The following is a 27,975-nucleotide window of genomic DNA, read 5'->3' on the forward strand; positions in this document are numbered from 1 at the left end:
TTTATTTTTCAGTTTCCAGACAATTATTCTGTCTCTCTTCATATTTTGGAGCACATTTATTTTTTGCATTTTATTTATTTCATTTAGTTTTTCGCCAACTTTTAAACCACAAAGCAAACTTTGACAGTCCATGAGTATCAATAAAGTTTTGAAGTGAGACGTCACGTTAGCTGTTAGCTCTGTTAGCTCTGTTAGCTCTGCGGTGCAGACAGTCTTTGGCTTCGCGGGTCCGACAAGGATCCCTCCCTCTTCTGTAGTGAAAGTGTGTGGTCAAGTTAGAGGCGCATCAGGTTTAAAAACAGCAGGAAGTTGTGCATGTGAGCGTCTTCTTGGCTGTGAGTGTGTGGGAAGAGGAGCGCCGCGCACCACAGCAGCGCTGCTTTGACTGACGGACAGATCAGAGCATCAACACACTGGAGCTCTACAGTAGAGTGGATAGAAAGAATGTCAGTGAATCCATGTGATCTCCTCACCTTGGTTGCTAGTCAACACGTTCGAATTGTCATCAATAAGTCATCTGGAGCGCCCCCTGCAGTCCTATTTCTGAGTCTCTTGGAGAGGGGCTGACTTTTATGGTCTTTTTTTGTCCTAAGTGTTGACCATTTCTGGCACCTCTAGGAGCCTATGATCTGTCTTGCAGCCCCGGGATGCACCTGAGAACAGCAGCTGCTGGTTTAAACATGGACTCCAGCCCACATTACTGTTCCTTGTTGTCACTGACAGAGATCAGGAAGCAGTCGGATGTGTAGTCGGTGACTAAAAACGGGCCCATGATCATTCCCTGAGGCCCCCCAGGAGCAAAGAAGGGATCTAGCTAAGATATCGGCTGGTTGTTGCGACTTCTCAAGTGAACAGGTGTCAGTCAGGTCAGCCATGCTCCGTTTTTTATTTAAAAAATACAAATTTTTACAGTGAGGAGGCATCGCTACACTTCACAACAACAGAGTTAAGAATTGGGTCGCACAAAACCTGATCAAAATTGATTTCTTTGTGCAAAACTTTACAGATCTTTTCATCAACAGATAAAACTGTATCTACACATCACATTACAAGAAGCCGTGTCTCGGCTGTAAAAGTCGCTGCCCTTGAAGAAGCAGAGCGTTGTGCGCTGTACAGAAGCAAGGCAGCTGGTTGGAATGAGTCTCTTTGTTTCAGGCTCTAAATATAGAAGTAGTTCTCCGACACTTCCCCGCTCTTGACCATCTCGCTCACCTCCTGGTTGATGGAGTCCTGCAGGGACCCGAGGGAGAGTTCTAGCAGGGGGCTGGGGCTGTTGGAGGGCGAGTCGGGGCGGATGTCCAGAAGAACGTCGGACACCTCGGCGTCCACGGCCTGCTCTCCGTCGCTCAGGCTCAGCTTGTATGCACCTTTTGTCTCTGCCGTTTCTGGAGCCACTGTTTCCAAGGCAACCTGCTCGGGGGGCGTGTCTCGTGCTGCGGCATCTTTCCCATCTTTGGAAGTCCTGAGTGCAGCCAGTCTCTCGATTTCTTGGACTAGTTCTTCGTTGTTTTCCTTCCAGTGTCTGTACTTTGAAGGCGTCAGCTCGGACTCCTCCAGGAGCTTGTTGATCATCTGCAGCTCGGCTTCTTTGGCCTGCAGAGGACCATAATATCAACGCGAGAAACAAAACAGCTTTGACTTGACAGGGGTCATCAGATATTCAGATATTCAGTCAGGCTGCGTTCAATGACCCCAGTAAAAGTGGTGCTTTTTCATCCACGTCTGCTTATAATAAAATGCATATATTACTTTAAAAGAATTATTATTATGACACATATATTGCGAACTAAACTAGTTTGTTCAGTTAAAAACTGAATGTGTCCTCATGCACCTTTATTTTCTATTTTATTCTGTTGTCTTTCGTCAGTTTCTCTTATTGTCTTATGACTTATTTGGAACAATATAATGACTCCAGGGGGCATTTATGAATTCTGTAATCTCACTGATGCCACTGAATTCTCTATTGACTACAGCAAACCATGTTTTTCAAAATAATTCTCCGTTATGCATTTAAATATACACATTCCTTTATTACTTTTGAAAGTCTGTGTGTGTGTGTGTGTGTGTGTGTGTGTGTGTGTGTGTGTGTGTGTGTGTGTGTGTGTGTGTGTGCTTTAGCTATACTTGTGGGGACCAACACCTCCTTAACACCCATACTTGGCTTTGAGGGGCCATTTTTGCCGGTCCCCACACGGTTAAGCCTCAATTTGAGGATTAAAACTTCAAAATAACTGGGTTATTATACTGTGTTTCAGTTTGGTTCAGAGTCCTGTTTAAGGTGAGCCAGCTGTTTTACATGGATCGGGGTGAGAGGCTGAGGCAAAGACAGCAGTACAAGTGTGTGTGTGATTTCCTCACTCTGAAGCGGTGGAATCCATTCTCAGAACACGAGGATTCACCAACAGAAAAAGGACGCGTCTGACTCCAGAAATTGATGATTTATCTTTCATAATAAGCCGAGCAACAGGGTGTTCTCTGCATCACTGGGAGCATAATGAGACGTAATTTCCCCGAGAGGTTATGAACGCAGCCCAAACTCTCCAGTGGTGATTAAATATGAATCACTTGACACACTTTGACGCGGTGAATAACGTCCTTTGATGATATAACCGGAGCGACTCCAACCACGAGAGAGAGATCTGGGAGGCGAGTAAACAACACTGACTTCTGTCACACACTGAGTTTCCTCGGTGGACACTGGCACGTCATGTGAGCACCGTATGACTGCAACGCTTCTACTCATTTCCCCATAAGTTTCAGCTGAAATCATTATTAAGGTGTGTCCTCTATTATCATTAGTCTATTAAGATAATTATTTTTTTTTGTGACGTCCATCATTTTGGAAATTAAAATGTACTCATCTGTTTAATTTAATATTTTTAATTGTTCTATTAATCCCTTGTTAAAACATGGAACACAATTCCAAAACACGTTTAAGTTTTCTTTTTAAACAAGAAAGCATCATAACTGATTTAATAATGTTTACAGTTATTTACACAGTAATTGACAGTAAGAAAAAATAAATCACGCTGATAGTACAGTTGTTTTATATAAATTAGATTTCCCTCATTTTACCCAGATGACAATCGTAATACAATTATATGAAATATATTTTAAAAAATAATATATATTTTTTTAAATCTGTAATTTTTGGTGAATTGCTACACTATTTATGGTCTTAAAAATATATTTACAGTTGGTAATGATTTATTTATATTAGATTAGTTTTTATGTTAGATTTAGATTGTTTCCGTCAAAATTCCCAAAGTAATATTTTATTTATCCCCTAATTTCACAAAACATGATCTATATTATATTTATTGTAATAAATGTTTATTTATTTTATTTAACATAATAAACAGTGTATTATTATTATTAACAACAACAACAACAACAACAATAATAATAATGTATATATGTATTTGTTGGGGGGACCCTCTGAAGACTTCGGTGGACTCAACAGTGGCCGGAGGTGTCCAGAGCGGCCCCTCTCACCTTCAGTGTGCTCTGCAGGGCCCGCAGTGTGTGCGCCTTCTCGTTGATGACCGGGTTCTTGTTGCGCCGAATGAAGGACTTCCTGAAGTGGTCGTGGGTGAACGGCTGCTCCTGCCCGGTGAGTGAAACGCCTCCCTCCTTTATGTTGTTCAGCATCATCCCCATCTCGTCCACTGGGCCACCTGCCGTCACAACACAGTCATTAAAACGCTGCTTCTTCCTCAGAGTCTCCGAGTGTTAGACGTGCACCTTTGCTGCCCCCTGATGTTGGACTTGGCAACTGCGCCCGGGAGGTTTTCCCTTTGGGCCGCGGCAGAGTGTTGGACAGCACTTTCTGTAGAGGAGAAAAAGGGAGACTTCAGCGACTCACATGAACACGGCTGTGTGTCCTTCAGCGGAGCCGCACTGACCTTGTTCTTCCTGCGGGAGGACGGGGAGCCCTCACTCTCGGACTCCGTCTCACTGTAACATTCTACAACATAAAGACAGTGAATTTTACACCCAGGTTTCTTAATAGCAAGTGAACCACATGGAATTGCTAATGCTATTTTTTTGGTCACTTCCTCTTCTTCTACCTTGGACTGTTCTAGCTGTTCTACTTCAACCTTGCATCCTGGTTTGGGAGATGAATATATTTGTTGATGGTGCGAACCAAACAGAGAAGGGAGAATCTTCCGCTGGTGTCCGCAGGATCTAGAGCCACACCCATCTGTTTTGACCCATCAACGCTACCTCATTTGTCATAAATACACTTCCTGTTAGTTCAGATCGGCTCTGCCATGTGACACCATAAAAAGTTGAATTATGGGATGCACTTTCCAAAGATATAGAATTAAAAAGCAGCTTGGTTCTGACCTTCTTCACTGTCTGGATTCGAGTCAGACTTTTTGAACTTCTGTATCGCTGGGATCAGACAGTTAATCCACCTGTAAACAAAAGAAAACAACGGATCTTAGAATATAAGAAGATATATATATATATATATATATATATATATATATATATATATATATATATATATAAAATTCTCTTTTTTTGCTTGTTTTTTATGCGTTTAAGCAATTCAGATCGAACCCAGTAGAGGGCGCTGCAGGCCAGCAGATTCTCCGCCTGCTATAAACCCTCAGCAGAATGAAGGCTTCCAACTCACTTGCTCATGTCCGTGACGTTTTCAGCAGCAAAGAAGAAGTCCTGAAAGCGCTTGTGGCTCATCTTGAACACGCTGAGGAGAGAGAGAGACGCGGTTCACAGCGTGCTCACGTGAAACAGACTCAGAGACAGACATGAGAGGGCTGTTGAGCGGCTACTCACTACTTCCTCTTGTGCTCCCCTGCACTCTCGATGATGTAGCTGGCGATGTTGACAAACCCCTCCGCCTTCTCAGCCTGGAAATATTTTTAAGGACGCGATTGGCTTCGGTTTCAACAACTAACGTCAGAAGAAGAAGAACCAACTTCCAGGAGCCGAGCTTTCACCTTGTGTCCCCTCTGAACTCACCTGCTGACTCGTGTACCAGTAGAGGGCGGGGCCTTTGAGGACGAACCAGAATCTCTGCCACTTCTGGGTGATGAAGACGCTGCTGTCCTTCCTCTTCTTCCACAGCCAACCATCGCAGTCAGGCTTCACCAGCTCCCTGCAGGACACGCGCCGGCGACTCATTGCCGTCGATGAGCCTGGAAAATATTTAACCCAAATCTTAGATGTCATGACGGTTGGTCTTCATTTTTATGGTTTAACTCACCTTTGGTTGAACTTTTCTTCTCCTTGTTTCCCTGTTTGAGAGTGTCAGATGAGACCTTCTGTGGTTCCTCATTCAAAAGAGTCTGCTCACCGTGTGTCCCACCATCTCTGGGCAGGAACTGACGCTCAGCCTCTCCTGAGTGAACCCCACTGGAGACGAGCCTCGGGGAAACCCGAAGGGAGACGGACTCCTGGGAGACGGTGAGCGGTCTTTCCCTCTGCTCAGTCCAGGAGAGAGTCTGGAGATGTCCTCACCTGAGTTCAAAACAATGATATCATGTGTCACTGTCATGTTCAGAATTCATTTTCTGAACTCCCTTGTTGAATATGACTTATAATAATAACTTTTTATTACTATTTATATAAACCACTGTGGCCAGAACAGACCACTGAAAATACTACAAAAAATATGAGGTGATGTACTAAATAATGAAATAAAATAGAAATTTGATCAAATATTATCATATATATTTATATATATATTTACATTTAATTTGTTACATTGAAAATGTAAGCATTATTTAAAAAAATAAAAAGTAAATAGTGAATTTAAAAATAAAACTAAACAGTGAAGTATTTTGGTCTAATGTTATCATTTTAAAAAATCAACGGTTTATTGAAAAAAAAACCAATTATACACACACACACACACACACACTTGCAATGTGACGTAAAAACATCACGACAGCAGTAGCAGAAAAGACCAGGGCGATTTAGGGACCTACTATTGTCGCCCCCGCATTTAGCATTTGAAACATCATTGATAGCGTTCTGGAACCGGCCCACACAACACACACAGCTGGAGCAAGAGAGGGAGCATGTTCTGCAGCTCTCACTCCATCTGGATGCCAATGGAATGCCACCAAACTGAGTGACCATGCCTCTTTCAGAGCAGACAAATAAAGTGTCCCACCTGATGCCGACTGAGGCGACAGCTGTGATGATGTGAGTGTGAAGCTTCCGTCTAGTTCCTTGTCAGAGGTCAACTCCGACTCCTCCTGGCCCGTCGGCGGTGGGGTCACTTCAGGGCCCTGAACTGCTCTCCTAGACACAAATTCACAGGTGAGTTTGGACATAAACAAACGCCATAGACACGAGAGACGATGAGTTGAAGCTGATGCCAGCCAGTGTTTAGGCCATTTATTCCAAGCTTGATCTGCGCCTCCTCCGTCCCATCATCCCACAGCTGTTGTCCGTCTACACTCCCAAACAGCCTCTGCTCATGAAACCTCCCTCATCCTCTGACTTTCCTCCCATTGCTCCTCAGCTGTGGGCGAGTGTCGGGGAAATTTACGACATCTGTAGCACACGTCTCCACCATCCCACCAGGTACTGGCACAGAACCAAGGCCAGAGGGTTTACAGGAGGGTTCGCCGTCAAACGGACTTCACCCATAAAACTAGATATATATTTGACAGACTGCTAATATACCTGATATACCTGAATGTACAGTCTCAGTAAAATTAGAAAGACTGTGTTAAAAATACATATTTTATTTAATATATTCAAATATATAATTTTGAAGGCTGTAAATTTAAAATTACCGTCCTCACAATGATATAATAATATATAAAAGTTTTAAAAAGTAGTAAACGTAATACACTTTGCAATAATAATAATAATAATAATTGTACACACAAAATAAATAAACAAAACTATTTTGGGTCTAACATTGGTCTTTTTTCATTTATATTTTGGTTTCACTTGCTCCATCAATATTTGATTCTTTTTAATCAGCATGGATTTTTTTTTTACATTTTTTTTAATTAAAATTGTGTTTATATACTTTGTTTGCAATGTAGAATGACATCACACCCTTATTTTCTGTGAATTGCCAAGGCACTTTTTTTTTTATCTTCACTCGCCTTTTCAGAAGGAGAGAAGAGTTTCCCCAGCAGATGGAATATAGTTCTCACCTAAAAGACAAGGACCTGACAGAAGCAGCAACCCTCTCAAATATGGAGTATCTTGGATTCTCTTCCTCCTCCTCTTCCGCCCCCTCCTCTTCTTCTGACCTCTCCTCTTCCTCCTGCTGATAAGATATCTGCCAACACATACATGACAGTCCGTGGGTGAGTATTATAGGGTCAACAGGAGGCGAGGACTCTGTGGTCTGGAGGATAAGACAAGTCAGAGACAGACAATATTCCTGAGTAAACCATGCCATCCTCAAAAAAAAATCCAAGAACCGACTCCCAGCATGTGAGATTTCTCACCACGTGCCGCTGAGGAGATCTGAGATTAGCGGGATCACAATGGCTCATGTGTTTCAGTGGAACACTACACCTCCCAGTTCAATCAGAGCCCACTCTGCTGCTCTCACATAATTACATGTAATGCACTTTGAATAATTCAATTATGAAACCATAATAATGAAAAAACATCCACAATAATAATAACAATTTCTTTGTTTTGACTGAAAAAAATAAAATTATATATATATATATATATATATATATATATATATATATATATATATATATATATATATATAAAACCACAACTCTTTATACATATTAAATTAGATAAAAAATAAGTTAATTTAATTAAAATGCATTGTGTTCAACTGCAGATATATTACAAGAAATCTTAAAGAAATCAAGAGCAATTTTGTCAATTTAAATAATCCATGAGTAACTGATATGAAATTAATATGAACAGTGATTATTATCTAGAATTAAAAATAGTTATTTAAAACATTTTTAATAATTTATTTTTCATTAAAATTAAATAATTGTAAAATAAAAGGAAGACAAAATCTAGTTTATTAACATGAACATGAAGAGAAAGGATTAGTGAGATGAAATCTTGCAATAATAACAGGTCACTCCGACCTTTTGGCCTGTGTGTCTTCCTTACATCACTTATACTATCACACACACACACACACACACACACACACACACACACACACACACACACACACACACACACACACACACACACACACACACACACACACACACACACACACACACACACACACACACACACACAATTCTGCAATGCCAGTTAGAGGGAGTGAATATTATTCTTTAATCTGATCATGAAATCAGACCACATCTAAAGGCCAGAAATGCCTTCAAATGACAGCAGAGAATACCCGCCATGATTTCAGAGAGAACTGGACCCATTCATCAAAGCTGTAATACAACTGTAGACACCGGCGCAGTAAAGTGTGTGAGCGAGCATTTGTCCTTTTTGAAGCCAAAACAGAGGCATTTGCTGACCTCGGGAGAAGACGGTTTCTCAGCGGAACCTCTGCGTTTCACTGAACTGGGAATCTTCTTCAGCACGAGGGTCACCCCTTTGGGATTCTCCTGCAGCTTCTTCACGAGGTTTGCTCTGCTCCAACCCACCTGAAGAACAACAGCCTTTAGATTTTTAACACTGATCAAAGGCATCAACAGAGCTGAGAACACTCACCACAATCTGGTCGTTGACTTTTATCACTTCATCTCCAGCCAATATATTCACATACACACTAGCTGCAGGCTGCAAACACAAGAATAAATACTATGTCAGTGATGCACAAGAGGAACTCAAATGATAAATAAATCCGTTTTCAGTACAGTTAAAAGTCTTACACCATCATTACTGATGGTTTTAGACCAGCATATTTACATTTTCAAAATGGCTTTCCTTCATGTTTAAGGCAACGTATGTAAAAGAACGTTGAACTGAGCGGCACACAGTCACTGCCATTTTTAACAACCTGAGGCAGAATGGCAACATCAATTCAGGACAGTCAATTTGGCTCCTGCATACGTCTCTCAACCACAGAGAGCGCTGTTCAACTGCTGTTCAGTGAGTTCTAGTTATAAGATTTTGCATGACAACTGTGACAGTCAAGTGCAATGCATTGTAATATACAACCATTCTCAAATGTGGAACATTATGAGCAGCAACCTGGTGCAGTTTTAGAGTTCACTTCCAAATGTTATGGCTTTCTATCATCAAGGACACAACACTGACTTGCAACTCGTGCAAAACACCTGCTTCAGTCTGTTGGCTTGCTCAGATTTACCGAGAATTTCAGCTACTAAAACACTAACAATATTTACTGACTCATGAAGACAGTAGTTAGCACTTTCAATGTAATGGATATTCAGTATGTTTATGCAGTTTTTGAAAGGAGAAAGTTAGAATTAATGTGTATGAATTGTGATAAAGCACTTGACAGTCTCATGGTTGTGGTGTCCCACGACCAAATATTATCATAGCAATGGATGATCATAGCACTGCTGCCTCTCAGCAAGGAGGTTCATGGTTCGAATCCAGCTCTGGACCTTTCTGGGTGGAGTTTGCATGTTCTCCCTGTGCCTGTGTGGGTACTCTGGTTTCCTCCTACAGCCCACAGACATGCTCACTAGGTTCATTGAACACTCTTAAATTGCCCGAGGTGTGTGTGTGTGTGTGTGAAAGGTGTGAGTGCCCTGCGACCAGTCCAGGGTGTGTTCCTGCTAGGTGACAACGACAATGTTTATGTTTGCGTTGTGCGTCCTTTTTTCCTGGCTTGACCACCAAAATGCATGCATTTGCCTGAGGTAGGGGCTTTTGGAGGTTAACAGTTTGCAACGCGGGATAAGGGCCTTTGGCTTTGTAACATGTGACTTCCCCTCAAGATTGCAACATGATACTTACAATATATACTGTAAATGGGGGAGGGAGCCTAATATTGGAGCCTAAAAATATAATCTTGAAACACAAACAAGAAGAATTGAGTACCATTGATCTATTGCTAAGAAAAGCTGAACGCATCCCCCTCTCAGATTTGGATACAACGTGGCCTCTATAGACATAAATCCTGCTGCTAGTTAGCGCCTGAATATAAGTAAATACATTTTCAAAGCTAATTAGCTCCCCCTCCTCCGAGCTCTCGCTGCTCAGTAATTACACACAACAACATCCTTCAGATAAGGTCTTGTGCCTTGAGCTTGCACACTGTGTTCTTATTTGTTTACTGCCTGATTTTACATTACTTGTGCACAGAGGGTGAAGGACGCTTCGACTGTATGTATCATTGTCAGCGTGCAGCGAGGAGGCAACACAAAGCCTCAAGTAGCCTGCTTCCTAAACAAGGGATTTGACAGGTTTAGTTGGAAGTGCAAAGATAAGCCTGTCACTGAGAAGTGCTTGTGGGGGGATTTCTGCCAAATGCTACATGAAAACATCCAAAGAAGCTAAACCAAAACAAGGTTTAATTGTGTTTAGGTGAAGTAAAATAGGAAAGTTGAGCTCCTCTGAGTCATGAGGCGTTTTTGGGGGGGTAATCTATTCTGTAACAAGGCTATAAGAAAGTAAAAGTGCGGTTATTTTTCAATATTTAAATGTCCTAAAATCCTGCCCTTACGCTCACAACAGAAGCGACCACTGCCTAAACTGGAGAGCAGATGAAGTGCTTCCAAATTCAGCTCGCTCTTCTCCCATCGGGCTTTTTACGAAGAGGCAAACACGAGTCGTTGACCTTTTTTGGTCTCTACTCTCAGCAGGGTTTTGCAGCTCTTCACAGAGTATCGGCTAAAAGCGCCGGCGTGGTCGTGACGGTTAACAGCCGTTAATGGGATGAGTCAACAGAGGATGGGAAACTGACCTCCGCTGCAGTGCCGGTCACATAGTGGTTGCTGGAGCCAGTGGAGGTGATTTCGATGCCCTGAGGGAGAAGCAGAAACTAAGATTGTAGCACAGAAGTCGGTTTTTATCCATGCAGATGTTATATATTGCTGACTCTGCAGTTTTTCTGTTTGTATTCGGCAGACAAAAAGTGGTAATTAGATTGATCAAACTCAAGATACTTATCTACCAAGACAAAAAACAATATTGAATCATAGATTTCAAAAGAAATACCAGATCTTTAATCAATTTAAAAAGCCAGGAACAGATAACAGCATTTGAATGGGAAATATGTCGCTATAATTTTGGTAATGACCGAGGTAATAAAAGGTGTTTAAGCCTCGCGGTAGTTGTCCAACTGCTGTATTTTTAAATCACTTTTTCTGTTCATTTTTGGTTTTGAAGTTTAACATCGAAATGAGAGCAGAAGACAACATCAACTTGATGAGAAGGAAGTGTTCAAGTTCAAAGTTTAGCTTCAAAAAATGACTAATCGTGATCCCCATAATTCACTTGAGATTCAGCAACAATTTACCTACAATCTTGTGAAGGACTGTTCGATATTGGAAGTCCACAATTTCAAAATCAAATTGATGTTTTCATTGTAATGTTGTGTTTGGTTTGAGATGATTGTATAGAAAACCAGTTCTGATTTCACCTCGTCTCTGCAGCTTATTTCCCCCAGTGGTATTTCTCATCTACTTTACACACAATTCTATTTGTTTATTTCATTATTATTCTACTTTTATTTCATTTATTTCTACACTTTTGATTTCATAGAAAGTAGGCCAGAATGATGCTTCATCTATCCATGTTTTTCAGTGTATTCTGTGGAGGACTTAAGTCACATGATGACAAGCCCTTCCAAGGTCAAGGCTGTGACACCACACCGCTGCTCTCAGCAGCCAGTGTTTGTTGGTTCAGACCCAGCGGTGTTTCTCCTAATTGACAAGCAAATCTCATTTGCTTTATTCAATGTAGAATTTAATTGTGAATCCTTATCAGTTTTCTTAATTTTGTTAAAGATTTCTCTGTTTATTGATCTTATTTTCAGCCGATATTTATCTTTACCTTCCATGGCGTTATAGCTGAGTCATTTGGACTTGTAATTACATTGTCATTAATAATAATGATTTGATTATTGCATATGCTTGTAGCGCCAGACTGATTTTATTTTCTACAGTTGCCGGTTCCATCATCTTCATTTTACACCTGATAATGCAAATGTCATGTTTTCATAGGAAATCTAGAGGTCAGGAAAAGAGCTGCAGATTACGTGATGAATAAATCACCTATTGACGCGGGAACTAATGTGAGAATGTGTTGAATACTTGGGAATGAAAAGGAACAGCAGATGATATAGATAACAGGCGAGTATGAGAGCTGTAATTATTGAACATAATGTACCAAGGAGGCGTGAGAGTGCTGGAGACAGAAGGCTTCTTCAGAACAAGCCCACGTGGAGGAAGGTTTAGAGAGGGCCGGGTACAAACAGAACCTCGAGTTAGACGATGAATGGAACCAAATGATGATGCGAAGCCCCCGGGCAGTGATGAAAATAAGGGCTTGAAATGACAGGACGAGAGAGAGAAAATGAGACGGAGAAAGAGCTGCTTGTGTGAAAGCTGCAGCAGCGACGATGGCCGTCATGAGACATGATAAGCCAGTGAGGTTAAGAGCTGGAGAAAATGATGGGTGAGCTTCAATAGCATGCGATACAGCGTGAGCGTATCCAACACGGTCTGAGTGTACAGTACCAGCTGATCGTCGGGGGACACCGGCACCAAGTCCACGCTCTCCAGCTGAGCGCTGTGTGTGAGGAGACTTTCAGGGCTGCAGGTCAGGACCTCGTCACACACCGCAACCAACTGCCGACACTGGCAGAGCAAAACATTGACATTTACATTCGCCGCAACTTGCTCAGACCAAGCAAAGCAACTCACCACAGAGATGATGTCCTTCTCCTTTTCGTAGACCGTGGCCTCCTGCTGGAAGAGTGAAGCAATGATACGTGAGCGCCCAGTTGATGGCGGCATTGATGGTTGGTGATGTGGAAACAGCAAAATCACACACCAAACTCCTGCCCTACTTTCACTTCACAGCATGAGGCAGGATGTTAAATAATGGGGTCAGGTGGTTGATGCGGAGGCTGGATCACAAACTGGGGTTGACAAGTGAGCGCTAAATAGATGAAAAGGACTTCACAATAGCTTTCAAATGAATAGAAGAAAACTTGGAGATCATAACTGGAGCGAGTGGAACTTCCTTCTTTTATTTTTTTTTACTTGAAAATGACATGTGCTGTGTGGCACACATTACAATACAACAACAAATACATTTTAACAACTTTTTTGTAAATAAATGTATTGAAGAAAATACCTTGTGTATATATATATATATATATATGTATATATATATATATATATATATATATATATATATATATATATATATATATATATATATATATATATATATATATTCAATTAATTATTACATTTAATGAAATAAGTATTATTCAAATTATATTTTTTAAGCATATGTAACGGCATCTTTCGCCCAGCTCCCAAAAAATGGTGAATCTGCAGGGGATGGAACTATTATTTAAATACAATTGTTTAATTATTATGCCTCTTTTATCTAACACAGACAATCATCACTTCCTCAAATGATTAAAATATTCAGAGCCGAAATGACTGCATCTGTGATGCTATATCATTTTAAATAATGTTACACATTATATTCAGGTCTTACACATTATAATGCATTTATAAGGCTTCATAGATGTCATCAATAATCATAAACACATATCACAACTTATAACAATGTGTTATTTAGTATTACAAGGGTTAGGGGTTTGGGGTCTATATAACTAGATAAAGTTATAATATTTTATTGACATTGTGATGAGTAAAGCCTGAGGAGTGCATTATAGCGTCTTATGAATGTGCTAGTAATGCATTATAGATGAATGCTCAAAGTTAAGTGTCACTGAATAATATTTTTGTAAGTGAAATTGAGGAACTTAATGAAGAGCAAAAACTATTAAAACAGAAAATAAGGAACAAAACAAGACCAGAGAAAAGGACATATTATTGATCACCATGGTTATGGTTTAACTGAAAGGCAAAAACAAGTAAAATGTTGCGAATGAAAAGGTCTTAGTCAGAGGGGCAACACTCTAAATTTCCAATGTCATCACAAAGAAATATTTTAAACAGTCTGTACTGATAGAGAGCGGCCACGCTGCTGGGCATTCGTGTCAGCAAAGTGAGTGACTCAGGGTCATTCAGGGTCACATTTGTCTCACTGGTGTTTTTTTTTTTTTTTTTTGCGAGCTGTCCGACAACAACAGACGTCTGTGGTTTGGAGGAATTAGCAACACAAGCCTTTGGCCAGACAAAGGCGTGTGTTCGTATTATATCAGGAAGGGAAATTTCGGCATTATTATTCCAACTTCCGACCCAACAATGCTCTCTTTGTCGAGGTCCTCGGTACTGAAGAGATTCCAGTGAGGATTGTATCAGCACCTTGTTGACCCTGAACCCTCACCTCCGTCTGATGCCGCACACACTTGAGTTTTGCTGTAATAATTCACCACATAAGTGACAAAACACTGCAATATTCAGTCAGTTTAAAGGCAGATTTCTCCCTCCCTGGCTCACTCCATGCCACTGATACAACGTGTAAGCATTCTGAAAACTGATAAAGTTACCATAGCGACTGACGCATTGGCAGTTTTTAAAGACAGTTCCTTTGCGCCGAACCTTGGGTGGTATTTATGACGGCGCTAATTAAAGGCATACACCTTCAAAAATGAAAGAAAACAAACCTCTTGTTACGTAAGTGTGACACCAAAGTATGATGCCTTCGAGGTCTGCTGACACACACTGACAAGCAGATGAGCTGTATTTAAATTCCTTGGTGGTTTGTAATGCAAACACAGAACGTCTCCAGATGAACAATACCATGAGTAAAAAACACAACCTGAAGCCAGATTCTTATATTGGTATGGAACTGTGAGACGTCGCCGCTATTATATTAGCAACTTAAGATCTCAAGCAAGCAAAAATATATTAATAGATTTATAGCATGTTGTTGTGGATTCGCGTGCAACCGCTCTTGTAACCCACCAGATGTGAATGATCAAGAAATGTGGTGGTAGATAATGGTTCTCCCTGAGAGGCCAATCCTTGTTGTGTAAATTATCGACTCCAGGGTTGTGTACAGCTGCGTCTCCTCAGCGTGGCAGGGAAACAGATTGAGAGAGGAGGAGAGTCGTCAGTGCGCCACAGGGAGGAGTCGGTTCTGATTGATGAAATAATATTGCTGATAAATGGGGCATATTTTAGTGTATACTAGCGGATACCGATACTGCAGCCTTAGGGTCGGCCAAATCCGACACCTTTTACTTGTCACTATTTTACTTGTCAATATTTAAGCCGTATAACCGCCGTAATTGACTTAGCTAAAAATATAAATAAAAATAAAAATAAAAATAAATGATATCCAATCCATTCAATTCGCTTGCTTCCGTTCATATTTTCACTGTAACCATAGTCACCCCACCCTCCCTGGCAGTGAGGCAGGGATCAGCAATGAAAACATTTTTATGACCATGAACACATTTCTAGGCTCACAAACAGTGGAGCTGAGCAGCAGAGGGAGTGAAGAACTCCTACAGTGCGTTTAACTAGCCATTTTTCAGTTTTTCTGCTGACAAACAAACAAACCAAACATGACCTCTGCCACTCCTTGCAAAGGTAATTAAGCTAAACTACACTTTGCATTCCAATGAACATTAAACTGAAAGTGAGGTGAGTGTGCAGCAGAACATTGGGACACTATTCCTGACTGTACATGTTGTGCTCCTATGATCACACAACTGTTTTTATACAATGATATGCATTGATAAAAATCAACGTTTGTGTTTGCCACACGTTTTGTTGCTTTAAAATGTTCAAGAACCCCTGAGCACAAGATTTGAACAAGGCAAGCTGCCAGCTTCCACTCAAATGTCACAAGATACATAAAAAAAAATAAAAAGACCTAATTGATATATTGGCGTGGCAAAATGTTTTATTTGACTATAAAGTCTTATAAATAGATCACAGTGGCAAGATGCACAGCTGATAGCACAATACTGTGAAATTTGATAGACACAAGTCACAATACCAAACATCCAACTGAGACTGAGAGAGAGATTTTATCTTTTAGATTCCCTCTCTCGCACTCTCTGCAACCAGTCGTCACACATTCCACACTAATTTTACACTCAAGCCCTTGGAATTGAGAGGGTTTTTAATTGCATATGTTATAAGACGCATGATTGTAAATGAGTTATGAATTAAAAACTGGATCAGCTGCATTTTAACAAGCCCAAAGAGGCTCAGTAGTTTTCCTACATTTGCTAGATCAGAAACCAGGAATAGTGCAACTTTATTTCTCTGCGTTATTAACAAATAATTGCCTGAATTACCAATATTACAGGGAAAAAAGTGTGTGCATATATATATATACATATATATATATATATAGCTATAAAGGGAGGACACCAACTTTCGTTTTCCATAAAAAACTAAATCTGTCTGATTGCAAGGAAAAACGCTTCAAAATATGACTCGCAAATTAAATGGAGCATTCTAATGATAATGACAAAAGAGATGAGGTTTTATTAAATGAAGAGAGAAAAGAAACTAACATTTGTTAAAAGAGGAAAAGGTACAGTAGTGACGGGATCACAATTAGTTATATTGGGTTTTTAGTTAAGTTTAGTCATATCTGTCAAAAGCATTCGTGAAAAAATGATGGAGTCATATTAGTCATATTTTAAAAGACCTTTCATTACAACTTCTTACAACACAATAGTATAGAATTATTATGAATTTATTAATTGTATAGAAGTATTATGAATTAAAAAAAAATTATGCATAAAAAAATATAATAATAATAATAATAACCTGGGACTTAAGACATAAAAGCAAAAATCTTATATTATTGAAAATATTAATTAAAAAAAGATTAAAATATTTCTCTCAGTAATTACTTAAAAATAAGCAAATAAAAGTACGTTAATAAAACGTGTGAAAAAAAACCTCTATATAATCGGTTCATTAGGCCAGACAGTCAGTCTGCTCTTAGTTCCCCTCTGTTTTCTCTGTTAGCGACACTAGTGTGGGCGTAACAGAAATGAAAGTGGAGAACCGAAGACGCCAAAGCTCATGCAAGCAGGTTCATATCTGGCTTATGCCATCATTGTGTTGTTTAGTTTCTGACTAACCAGGCTCTCAGTCTAAATCTGTGCTGTGTGGGACTTCACCAGTAAATATTTTCTGATTGCCACCAGGTCACAAGATTCTATAAACAGACTAGCAGGGATCTACTTTGCACCTGCTTCTCATCTTTCCCTCTGAGTCGCTGCCCTTCTCATCTTTGCCTGCTGCTCCTGTGATACTGTCATCTCTCTCATATCCCCGTAATAACTACAGTCCTTATAGGGATTTTAGTTCCTCCAGTTACCATGAAAGCCTCTTTCCACTCATAAGGAAATGACACTTGCTCCAGAAGCGTTATCTTCATCATCAGTGTTGAAGTGTAGTAGAAAGACCACTGGGTTGGTCAGGGGAGGCTTCCAGCATTGGCTCAGTTGTACAACACAACTCAAAGGTGTATCACAGTGGTGTTGCCATGGTGCACACCGGTGACCCACAGTGACACACATAGATTTCCTCTGGAGTATTAGGCTCTCGCCTGCAGGCTATGGCCGACTTCCTCTGAGTAGGCTAAGCTGTCCTCCTGGGAGCTTGCTATTATACCTGATCCTACGCAAGCAGTTTGAATTAGAGCAGAACAGCAACGTGGGGAACAGAAGAAGATGAATGTGGAGGAGAAGGTAGAAGGGGAATGAAGAAGAAAAAGATGGAGGAGAGGTGTGAAGGAAAAGGAGGAAGAAGAAAAAGACGATGAAGGAGAAGGGGAGGAAGAGGTAGATAAGAACTACAAGGAGGAGGTGGAGGAGGAGAAGATGATTGTGGAGGTGGAGGTGGAAGAAGAAGATGGAGTAGGAGAAGAAGAATCCAGTAGGAGGTGGAATAGGAGGGTGAAGGAGAAGGAGATGGAGGAAGACGGAAAAAGATGATGATGCATGAGGAGAAGGTGGAGAAGAGTAAACGGTACAGAAGAAGAAGATGAGAAGGAAGGAAGATATTGATGGAGGGGGAGAAGAAAGAGATGGAGAAGGGGGTGGAGGAGGAAGACAAAGAGCAGGAGGAGAAGAAGAAGATGAATGAGGAGGAAGAAGATGATGGAGTGTGGGAAGAAGAATCCAGGAGGAGGTGTAGAAGGGAGAAGAATAAGGAGGAGGAATAGGAGAGAGAGGAGGAGGAAGACTAAAAAGAAGATATTTGAGGAAAAGGGGAGGAGGAGGAGGAGGAGAAGAATTGATCCACTGCTTAATCACCCCGACAAGAATCAAACGCTCTTCTTAACTCGAGGCGACTGGATGACAGTATGACCTCACTTATGACGGAGCTGTTGCAAAACATTTGAATCAGTCACACCGATTTCAAAGAACAAGAAACCTGGTCGCTTCCTGGAAGCTGAGCGGTCGATCAAGCCCACAGACTCGTACTTATTAACAACGACATAGACGAATGCAACTCCAGCAAGAATCCTCAGGCGCTGTGGCAACATTACAACACAGAAGTTTAAAGACAAAAAATGAAGCTGCAGGAACTGCAGGCCATCCATCCATCAGCACATTTACCAGCACTCAGACCAAACTCTTGGGCTGTTGATATCCTGATATATATCAGCTGGCTGCAGACAGTCACTGCCCTCCAGAGAGGGGCGGAAACACAAGGTATACGTTTAAAAAAAAGGTGCTTTCTTTGATGCATCAAGTGAGGGAGCTGCATGAGCAGCATTTCTCTGAAGCCTAAAGGGCTCCAGGCAACACACAGTCCTGACACGGGCCCAACCCGAGGCATGACAGAGAGAATCCTTCCCGTCCACATGCAGTTGCTATGGTATGTTGACACGCACTTGTTGTGTAATGTGACGGCACAGCACAAGCCAGTGTGAGTCCACGTGTTGTTCCCTACAGCTTTATAATGTTATGATGACAACATGAATGAGGACCTCTCATCTTCTCCTTCCTCTAACCGCACGTGCTGACCTTTGACGCCCACCTGGTCCAAAATGAAGCTGCCGCACCTGTGCAAAGATGGCAGCGCAGACAAAACCGAAGCTCCTCTGTCCGTCTCTGAAACGGAGACAGGTTTATTTCCAGCCCTGCTATGTTGTTTAGCAGCATAGATCTGCCTGTCGTTGAATTCCTCTCGCTTCCTTGAAGCTTTTCTGCTCTGTGAAATCCCCTGCGACACCTGAGCTTTCGTTTCTTCACTTTCAAACCAGGAACAAAAAGCAATGGTTTGTTTCTCAGTCACTACACGCAACTCGCCACAATAATGCCGTGAAAAGCTCCAGTTCTGCTCTCAGATCAGCTGAACAACCAGCCTGCAGGACTTTTCTGCATCAACTTTCAAGGTTCTGCGTGTTTCCATAGTTGCTGAGAAGTGAGGTATCAACATGATCCCTGAAAATATCCCTTCTTCATAACTCTTGCGTAAACAGTTTAATAACTTTCTGTAACCTCCAGCGGTCTGCTGCTGATCTCCTTGTCTGTCTCTATACATGCATTGTCAACTCAGGTCAACGCTGCCCTGGAAACAGTGTGTTCTTAACTCAATATTTTCAGGTCAACTTGAAACATAATGCCTCTAACATATTCACCACCAACATTAGAGGACTCAGTACATGACCAAAATTGTTATTGAACTGGATATAACTTGTGAAAAAGCCCATTACCTGTGAAGTCCAACATTCCTCCTAAAACCCCAGCACATGTCCATGCCTCCGCCTGTCAATGAATGCCCTTCTACTGTTGCTTCTAGTGCACTTTAAAGAGCTCTGGTTTTGAGGAGTAGCTGCTCAGGATGGACTGAATTTGGCCTTGAGTTTGATACGCTTCTTATGTGAATACTTTCACTCAACTTGTACTTGGGATCCCTGAATCCGAACCCTACTGCTCACCAACAAGGAAAAACAGACAGACAGACAGACAGACAGACAGACAGACAGACAGATAGATAGATAGATACCAAACTAACAACAAAAACATAACCAGTGGAAGTGATTTATGAAATATATATATATATATATATATATATATATATACATATGGACATAAACTCTCAGTATATAATACAACAGGATGTTGACTAATCATAATGATGGGGATGTAAGTCATTAGATCAACATTATTATCAGAAAGAGGAACAATGTTTGAGTAAAAGCTTCCAAAGCAATTGCAATCTGCATTGGTGAAATATGATCAGGTCTAAATATGTTACTTTATATGAGCAACCAGCTGGCAAAGGAATCCTGGTTGAAACTTTTCAAAATGTTGAGTCAAATTTAGCGTTTAAGACCATGAATGTGTCACCGCTGGCCACCAAGTCATTGTCCCGACTGCGTGTATAAACACTCAACAGTAAACCCAAATCTCAGTGTGCTGATGGACGAGCCATGCCACCACTGTCAACAGGCTTTCTTTTAGTTTTGAAACAGAGGAAGCTTCAACAACACAATGAAAGGAAGGCAGATTAGAAGAGAATGACGACAGTAAAAAAGTCTCATCAGGGATGTGGAGAACGGTACCTGTCGTGCTGGGCTGGTGTCCAGAGCCGGCTATATTTACACTAAGCCTTGACTTAATTACCGCAGAGACTTAACCGTCTTCTTCTCGTCCCGCTGTCTTTTCTTATGTGCGTCTCCTCTCCATGTCAAAAGTGAGTTCAGCAAGGTCCCTGGGTTAAAAGCCTCTGTGTGAGTCTGTGACTCGCTGCTCTGCTGTCAGCAGCAAACACTCCCCCAGGAGTCAAAAGTCATTTAATAGTCACTGTGTAATCCTGATTTCTGTCTCCGCCTTCTCTCCCTCCCTTAGATTCAGCGCGCAGTGACTCCCCCTCTCCCTCCAACACAACATATCCAGGCCTGTTCTCTTTCTAGCACCAGTAAACACACCTCTCCAATTTCACCTGTATTTTAAAAGCATGTCTGTGGCCCTTCTCATCCAAACCAAGTCATAGTTACAACTGTGTGAAGACTTGTTGTCCACATCTTGCTCTCAATCTGAGTTTCTGCAGGTACCCGCCTTCAAATATGCCAGGAATGTAAAGATAAAGAATGCACCACCACTGCTAGGTTGAGGAACAGGGCTAGCGCTTCTGGTTTTCATTCAGTATTCCAGAACAACACCACATGACAACAGGTTATTGTGATTCACTTCATGAATATGCTGTCCCCAGACAGCACGGTTCCTCTTTCAGTAAATGTAATACATCTAAAGTTAGAAAAAAAAATTATAATAATGTATGATAAGTAGTAGCCAAAAACTTTATTGACGACACAAAAACAGTGGTTTATGTGTGTTTTTTGTGCTACACAGTTATTATTTATTCCTAAATTTATTAATACTTGACAGCATTAGAATGCAAAACAATTGCTGAATTGTAAAGTATAAGTCATTATCAGTATTTGTGATTCACATCTACAACACACATCACCTGTCTGCCTCTCCACTTGCAGCATTTGACAACAAAACAGAGGCGGTCTTAAGCGCTATCTCATCCCCAGTAATCTCTGTTGACGCTCTTTTGATGTTGCTGAACACAACCGTCCTGCTGAGTACGACTAAGATGGCGGGTTAGTTGACACCTCACAAAGGTCTTTATTTGCTTTCTGTCTTATCTCTTTGACCCAGCCAGCCAACAGTACCTGTCCTCAAAGTTGATTTCTGCCAAATTGTTACACTACCTAATGACGCTACAAGCATAGCAAGTACAGCAACTGTTTATGCCTGTTTATTTTGACATATTGAGCTGAAGATATGCTCTAACTGGACACCAAATTTAACGCCAAATGCGTCAACCAATGAGATAATTGATAAAAGGTCTTATTCCACAGCAGTGGTTTCCTGTTTATAGCTTTAACTACGTAATGACCCAAATATTAAGGCCCCAGATATAATAAGCTTTTGCTGCACCAAGACCTGTTTTGACCTGGTATTGTTAGTGTTGGTGATCCAGTCTCCTTTGGGCTTCCTTTTAATTCAGGTTCAGAGTAAAAATAATTGTTAGCGGCTCTCCCTGCTACATTCAGGGTGAAGTAAGTTCATCTGTGATTCAAGCTAAGAGCTAAGGGCAATATTTAAGACACAATATAAAGTGTGAGGATTTGTTCTAACTTCATCTTAAAGTTTAAATCACCGTTTAGTCCAGTTTTTATTTCGGCAGACTATACATGAGCCTCTCATTTGTCTAAGTGTCATGAGCTGAGTGAGCACTCACACAAGGTATTTGTGAGTCTTTAGAGGTTAATGAGTATTACATTGTGTGTGTGTGTGTGCGCACGTTTTTGTGCTATTTTTGTGAGAACCGGTTTTTAATCAACAGTGTAAGGACATTTTTGTAAAGACATATTGTCTCCTCCCTTTGTAAAGCCTCATTTTGAAGGTTAAAACTACAAAATAGCTGGGTTATTATGAGTTTGGTTAAGAGTAAAGTTTAAGTTTATTTGTTTTAGATGGTAAGGTTTATGTCAATGATGGTCCTTGCTAAGATAGGAAGGCAAATGTGTGTGTGTGAGTGTGTATATTCTTGTACTTCAAGCTTTGTGTTAATCTGTATGAGTCTAAAGGTTAAGTTTAGCCATTTGTTGCATTATGTTAATGTATGTCCATGACAGTCCTCACTAAGATAGAAAGACAAACATGCGTGTGTGTGTGTGTCTCACACAAAAATTCTCACATACCTTTTGCACATTTGGGATGGTACTCACAAGTTTAAGCCTCAATTTAAAGCTTAAAACTAAAAAAGGTCATTATAATTGGGTTTTAGTTTGGGTAAAAGTGCTGGTTAAGTTGGTTAAGCCATTTGTTTTGGATGGTAAGGGTTAGGGTGAAAAGCTAGGGAAAGCATGGAAGTCAATGAAATGTCCCCACCAAGATAGAGATTCAAGTGTGTGCGTGTTGAGTCACAGTTAAAAACACTATAGAAGTCAGTAATGCGTAGACATTCACGTAGCGAGACCTACTGTAACACACATTAACAAGAGAGACGCACAGCGATATTTGAAGATCTGAACCTGGAACTGTTTGTGTGTACTAGCACAACTATGCAGCACAAGCGAAAGAAAGAAATCTCCATTGATCTCATCGCACACACTGAAAGACTGACCTTGTGCACAATCTCCCCCAGCTCTCTGCAGTAGCTGAATATGTTCCGATTTGCTGTTTGTCCACTAAGTTTAGAGAACTGATACCTGGAAGGACAAGTTCATTAAATTCAATGACAACAAGGATGCAGAGACTGAACAGGAAGTTTCTAAATAAAAATGGTTGCGTTGTGCCTCTCTCAGAACAATTCTCACAGCCAAGCTGGGGATATTGAGTGGAAAATAACTGCAGGATAAAATAGAACTTGAAGTACAGTTAGGTAACAGGCTCTCTACAGACCTGTTGAGCAAAGAGAAGAGTCCCTTGGCAGATGTGATGAGCTCCACAACAACCTGCAGCACAGCGCTAGGCAGCTTCGTGGCGCTCCGTCCACTGTAGCTGTTGCGCTGCCAGCGGCTCTGGATGCCCATCTGGAGGGTGTGAGCTACAGCACGGAGCTTCTCCGTCAAAGCCCGGAGGTTCTCGCCACCCATGCCGTACGTCTGCAGGGTAAAAGAGATCAGCATGTAGCGGCTTGTTCCTGAGAGCAACATTAAAACGACTGTACACCCTAATAAAGGTCTGTAATGGGAGACACCAACTTTTCTATCTTGAAGAGAATGCTCGCTCTACATTTCCAGGCCACCCGATCTAACTACCTCTGGTTGACCATGATAACATTAGATTCTGATAATATTTCTGCCTGTCTCAGCAGGATCTGATTTTAGTGCATTTAAAATCAGAGTTTTTTTGTAATAGAATGATATCTCATCTGAATGCGGCAAAGGCTTTGTATTCAACATCACAAAGCACTACACCATCAAAGCCTGTTGTTGGAGAGAGTCATGAATAAATCCTCTCATACTTTTCTTAATGGATGAACTCAATCATAAAAAAAGCTTTTTGAAAGTACATTTCGGAAGCATCCCCCAGAATAATAATAATAATAATAATAAAAGTTTTTTTTTTCAAGAATGCCTCAGTTTTTCAAGTTCAAGTTCAAATTCAATCAGACGTGAAAAAAATGAAAAAAAAAAAGAATAAAGAATACAGCTGTGACACATATATGTTGCACAGAGATTTGAAGGTGCCGTATTGACATTTTATTTTCATTTGTAATGTTAAATATTTAATGTTTTATGTAACGTTACATTAAGTTTATGCGTACAAAAATGGCCACCTTGCAGAAAAAGCCCCATCAAAATGGGAAGGGAAGGATCCAAACAATCCCACAATCCCTTGCAAACTCATAGCAACTCCAGTCCTGTTTGACCTCATCTAAATATAAATTATTCCAAAAGAAATAGCACACTCTCACAAACATTATGTTTTCTATTCATCTCAGTGATGTGGTGGATGTTGGTGCTAGCACCACAGTGCACGAGCAGAAGCATGTTTATCCTGAACTGCACATCATCAATCCCATGAGCCTCTACAGAAGTAACAAGAACACACTTGCTCCTCGACAATTCACGTCACCATGAAATCGAAACTTTAGCGCACGCTTATTTATTTAACTAAGCTCAACTCACTTTGTGTGAATTGATATGAACGCTAAAAGCTAAAAAGCAGATGCTAAAAGTTTGTGTAAATCCAAATGAACGCATCGGATTAGCATTTGGTTTGCAGATTGTTTAGTCACAGTCACTTCCCGGCAGCTAAGTGACCCACTCGTCTCCGGATGGAGAGGTCCGGTCCATTCCTTTTGTTGCGACTCATTAACCAGCCTGCCGCACGAGTGGCCATGAATTTTTCATAACCTTCAAAAACACTTGCACTGTAATTATGTAACACTCAAGAGTGTTTTCCATGTGAGAGTCTGGTGATTGTCTGTATAAAGGAGTGCAGTGTTCCGGCAGAATCAGAGACACGGGAGACCAGAAGAGGACACACGCGTACACGTGTCTCAGACTGTACATCTCTTCGGTTGCACGAAAACTGGCTGTTTTCATTTGTCGAAAACGGAGCTCTGACAATCCAAATCCTGGTTGAATAGCCCTTCTGTTTTGGATTTTGCATTGATTTAAATGAGTTCACAAGAATCTAGAGAACCACTGATGTAGTGCGTACATCCTCTTTATAAAATACAGCATACAGTCAAATCATTAAACAGCTTCCATGGCTCCAACCATTGTGCTGGTTCTGTGCTTTCGGTCAGCCAAGCCAAACCTTTTGGATCATCTCAGTCCAACCACTGGACCACAAGTGACATTAGCATTAGCGATGTAAGAAAATATCGACACACTCCAATATCGTGCTACTTGATTCTGAGATAAAGTATCAATATTTTTCTGAAATATCGCAATACCTGATGGTGTGATATTGTCTTGATATTTTAAGTTGTTTATGTCGATTTAACATGCAGACACGTGGATATGCTAAATGCTATTTTGTTGCTTATTTATAGGAGTAGGAAATTTAACTGAACATTCAACAGGACTGATGTTATAGTCGATTTAACATGCAGACACGTGGATATGCTAAATGCTATTTTGTTGCTTATTTATAGGAGTAGGAAATTTAACTGAACATTCAACAGGACTGACGTTATAGCATGATGTTGTACTTCATTATCTTGCTTTCCCCCTATAAATGATAGGTCACATTGCAAAATATTGCTGAACTGAAACGCGGTAGTCACATGATCAAACAAAGTGAAAGTTCTTTTGATTCATGTTTGTAAGCGTATTCTCCGGTGTAATTAGAAATAAAACCTTCATTTTCAATGTATTGTGTTTATATTAGCTCCAGTCAGTGCTGTGCAAACAAGTGAGGCGTGTAAACAAGCTGTCAGACACAGCGACAAGATGAGGACGCACACAAACCACAGCAGGATGAGAAGATGACACGACGGCACATGGGCAAAAACATCCCCGGCTACACACACGATTGCTATGGACACGTATGGTAAACAAACACGCTCACCAGAGAGCAGAGCTTCTCCACCGCCTCCAGTATCAGCTCCTGGTGTCCGATCTTGTGGACTCCAAGTCTCTCCAGGTCGTGTGAGGTCAGCTGGAGCAGCTCCAGTCCGGACAAACCCCACTCTGAGATGGGGTACTGTTGAAGCGGAGCGTCCAGGCCTGGCAGTGAGACACATGTGCAGCAGAGTTGATCCTGAGGCCACAAACACACGCTGGAACTCCAACAGGTGAAAACGTGCAGTGGCATGATGAAGGAACAGAAATAACTGCAGTTTCACTTGTGCATTAAACTTGTGGCACCTGGTTTTATAACACAATCTAAATTATCACTGTAAAACTACTAACTTAAACGAATGTTTCTATGAATGTGGAACCTTTGACCTCATTGATCTAGGCTGAGGTTTGTGAATATTGAATATTCAGGGAATAATATACTAATGATATAATGTCAGAGTAACCCACATGAAACAGGTTGTCTCTGTTCTGAACAACAGTGTACTTACAACCTCACATTTAAGATGATCTAACTAGCATGTGCTTCACTATTCACCCCCTAGGGTTATTCATGAATCACACTTCGAGAGAAAAACCTCAAGGACTCATTATGAATTCCAGTCCTTCAACTGTTGACATCTGCAAGTGACTTTACTGTACATCTACAGCAAAAATTAAAGTCAGATTTGTTCATACGGAAATTCATAGTAAGAGACGTTGCATTCCATCTATTTGTTTACTACTGCCAATCCAGAGCCAAGTCATGGGGGCAGCTCCCAAACATGTAGACTTCATCTAAGAGACATTTCAACTGGCTTCTCTGGATCTGCAGCAGCGGCTCTACTTTGAGTCTCTAACGGGCGAGAGAGTTTGGAGACATGTCACATCATTAGACCCTAAATGTACTGCCTTATGCTATATTGTTAAGTTGGTTCAATGTTGTTATGGTTATTGATTTAAATGTGTGAACATAATTTATAAATAAATATATTTAATGACAGTTCTAGTAACTGCCAGAGATCAGACACTTTCAAGTTCATTTCAAGATGTGAGAATATTTTGGAAAATAACTAAGAAGGACTAAGTTTTAACTATTTTTTTTAACAAGTACTCACACCCCAACAGTAAATAAATACAAATATTTCCACTCATTGTCATGTTAAACACGTATTTTTGTCTCCTTTTAAGCTGTTATTTCTGTCCAAAGGCCACGCTGCTGAGGTCACGTATTCTCACGATTAAATATCTTACGTAACAAAACGACGAGGACGCAACCAAAGCAGCGTCTAGTAACGGCGGTGAAAAGTTTTGCGAAGTGTACAGTAGTACAGCGGTAACCAGAACCCTGAACGCACCACGTCAAATAAGCAAAACAAACAGTTGCGTTCACGGTTCGGAGGGTTGTCAACCACCAGGAATAGACTGTTGTGGCTCGTCCCGGTCACTTCCTCATTCCACCTCCACCTTTGGCGTCCAAGAGGATTTGTGTCCTCTATTTTTAAACCCAGCCTGGGAGGCTCCTGAGTGTTGGAGAAAGGCGATGGTCCTCACCTTGGAGCCAGTCGGCGACTCTCTCCTCGCTCCAGGAGTTGATAGGCTCCATGCTCGGAGTCCTGCTACAGTCGCTAGCTCAAGTCCCCGCCGCCCTCCTCGACTTCTACTTCTCAGGGCTGCTGCGGGAAGGAAAAGCTGCTCCTGGTTTGGAGTCGGAAGGTGACGAATGGCGCCACTCCTTCTCCCAGGTACAGGTGAGCCCCCTCCTGCTGCTGCCGCCGCTGGCTGAGGCACTGTGGAGCTGTCAGGAAGCCCCTCCCCCACCCCTCACCTGTGCGCGTGGGAGAAAAGCGATAACATAGCCAACACCTTGCTCTCTAACCAAGTCACAGTGTAGTGGCATTAGTTGTGGCATTTCTAAAGCTACCTTTACTTTCT

At 41.1% G+C, this 27,975-nt stretch overlaps 2 protein-coding genes across 3 annotated transcripts in view; one reads left to right on the plus strand and one right to left on the minus strand.

The window, feature by feature from the left end:
- Window positions 1-869: 869 nt before the first annotated feature.
- cnksr1 (connector enhancer of kinase suppressor of Ras 1) lies at window positions 870-27,805 on the minus strand. 2 transcript variants are annotated; one of them, XM_053845536.1, is made up of 21 exons: window positions 27,595-27,805; window positions 26,051-26,208; window positions 23,426-23,628; window positions 23,148-23,232; window positions 12,792-12,833; window positions 12,606-12,725; window positions 10,829-10,888; window positions 8,662-8,730; window positions 8,466-8,594; window positions 7,152-7,279; window positions 6,149-6,279; window positions 5,327-5,490; window positions 5,237-5,267; window positions 4,993-5,168; window positions 4,807-4,880; window positions 4,646-4,717; window positions 4,351-4,421; window positions 3,906-3,967; window positions 3,745-3,829; window positions 3,496-3,677; window positions 870-1,593 (listed from the first exon to the last, which is right to left on the minus strand). In XM_053845536.1, the coding sequence occupies exons 1-21, from the start codon at window positions 27,644-27,646 to the stop codon at window positions 1,159-1,161; spliced, it is 2,529 nt and encodes an 842-aa protein (XP_053701511.1). In that variant the 5' UTR covers window positions 27,647-27,805; the 3' UTR covers window positions 870-1,158. The 2 variants fall into 2 exon arrangements, with proteins under 2 accessions (XP_053701511.1, XP_053701510.1); XM_053845535.1 differs by having other exon boundaries at window positions 12,792-12,836.
- Window positions 27,583-27,975, plus strand: part of rps6ka1 (ribosomal protein S6 kinase a, polypeptide 1) — a 50,460-nt gene continuing 50,067 nt past the window's right edge. The window contains exon 1 of the mRNA XM_053845537.1: window positions 27,583-27,785. Within this exon, the coding sequence (XP_053701512.1) occupies window positions 27,645-27,785 (141 nt within the window). The 5' untranslated portion in view covers window positions 27,583-27,644. The remainder of the gene's footprint in view (window positions 27,786-27,975) is intronic.

The sequence above is a fragment of the Synchiropus splendidus genome, chromosome 16 (assembly GCF_027744825.2).
Source record: "Synchiropus splendidus isolate RoL2022-P1 chromosome 16, RoL_Sspl_1.0, whole genome shotgun sequence".
Taxonomy (NCBI): domain Eukaryota; kingdom Metazoa; phylum Chordata; class Actinopteri; order Syngnathiformes; family Callionymidae; genus Synchiropus; species Synchiropus splendidus.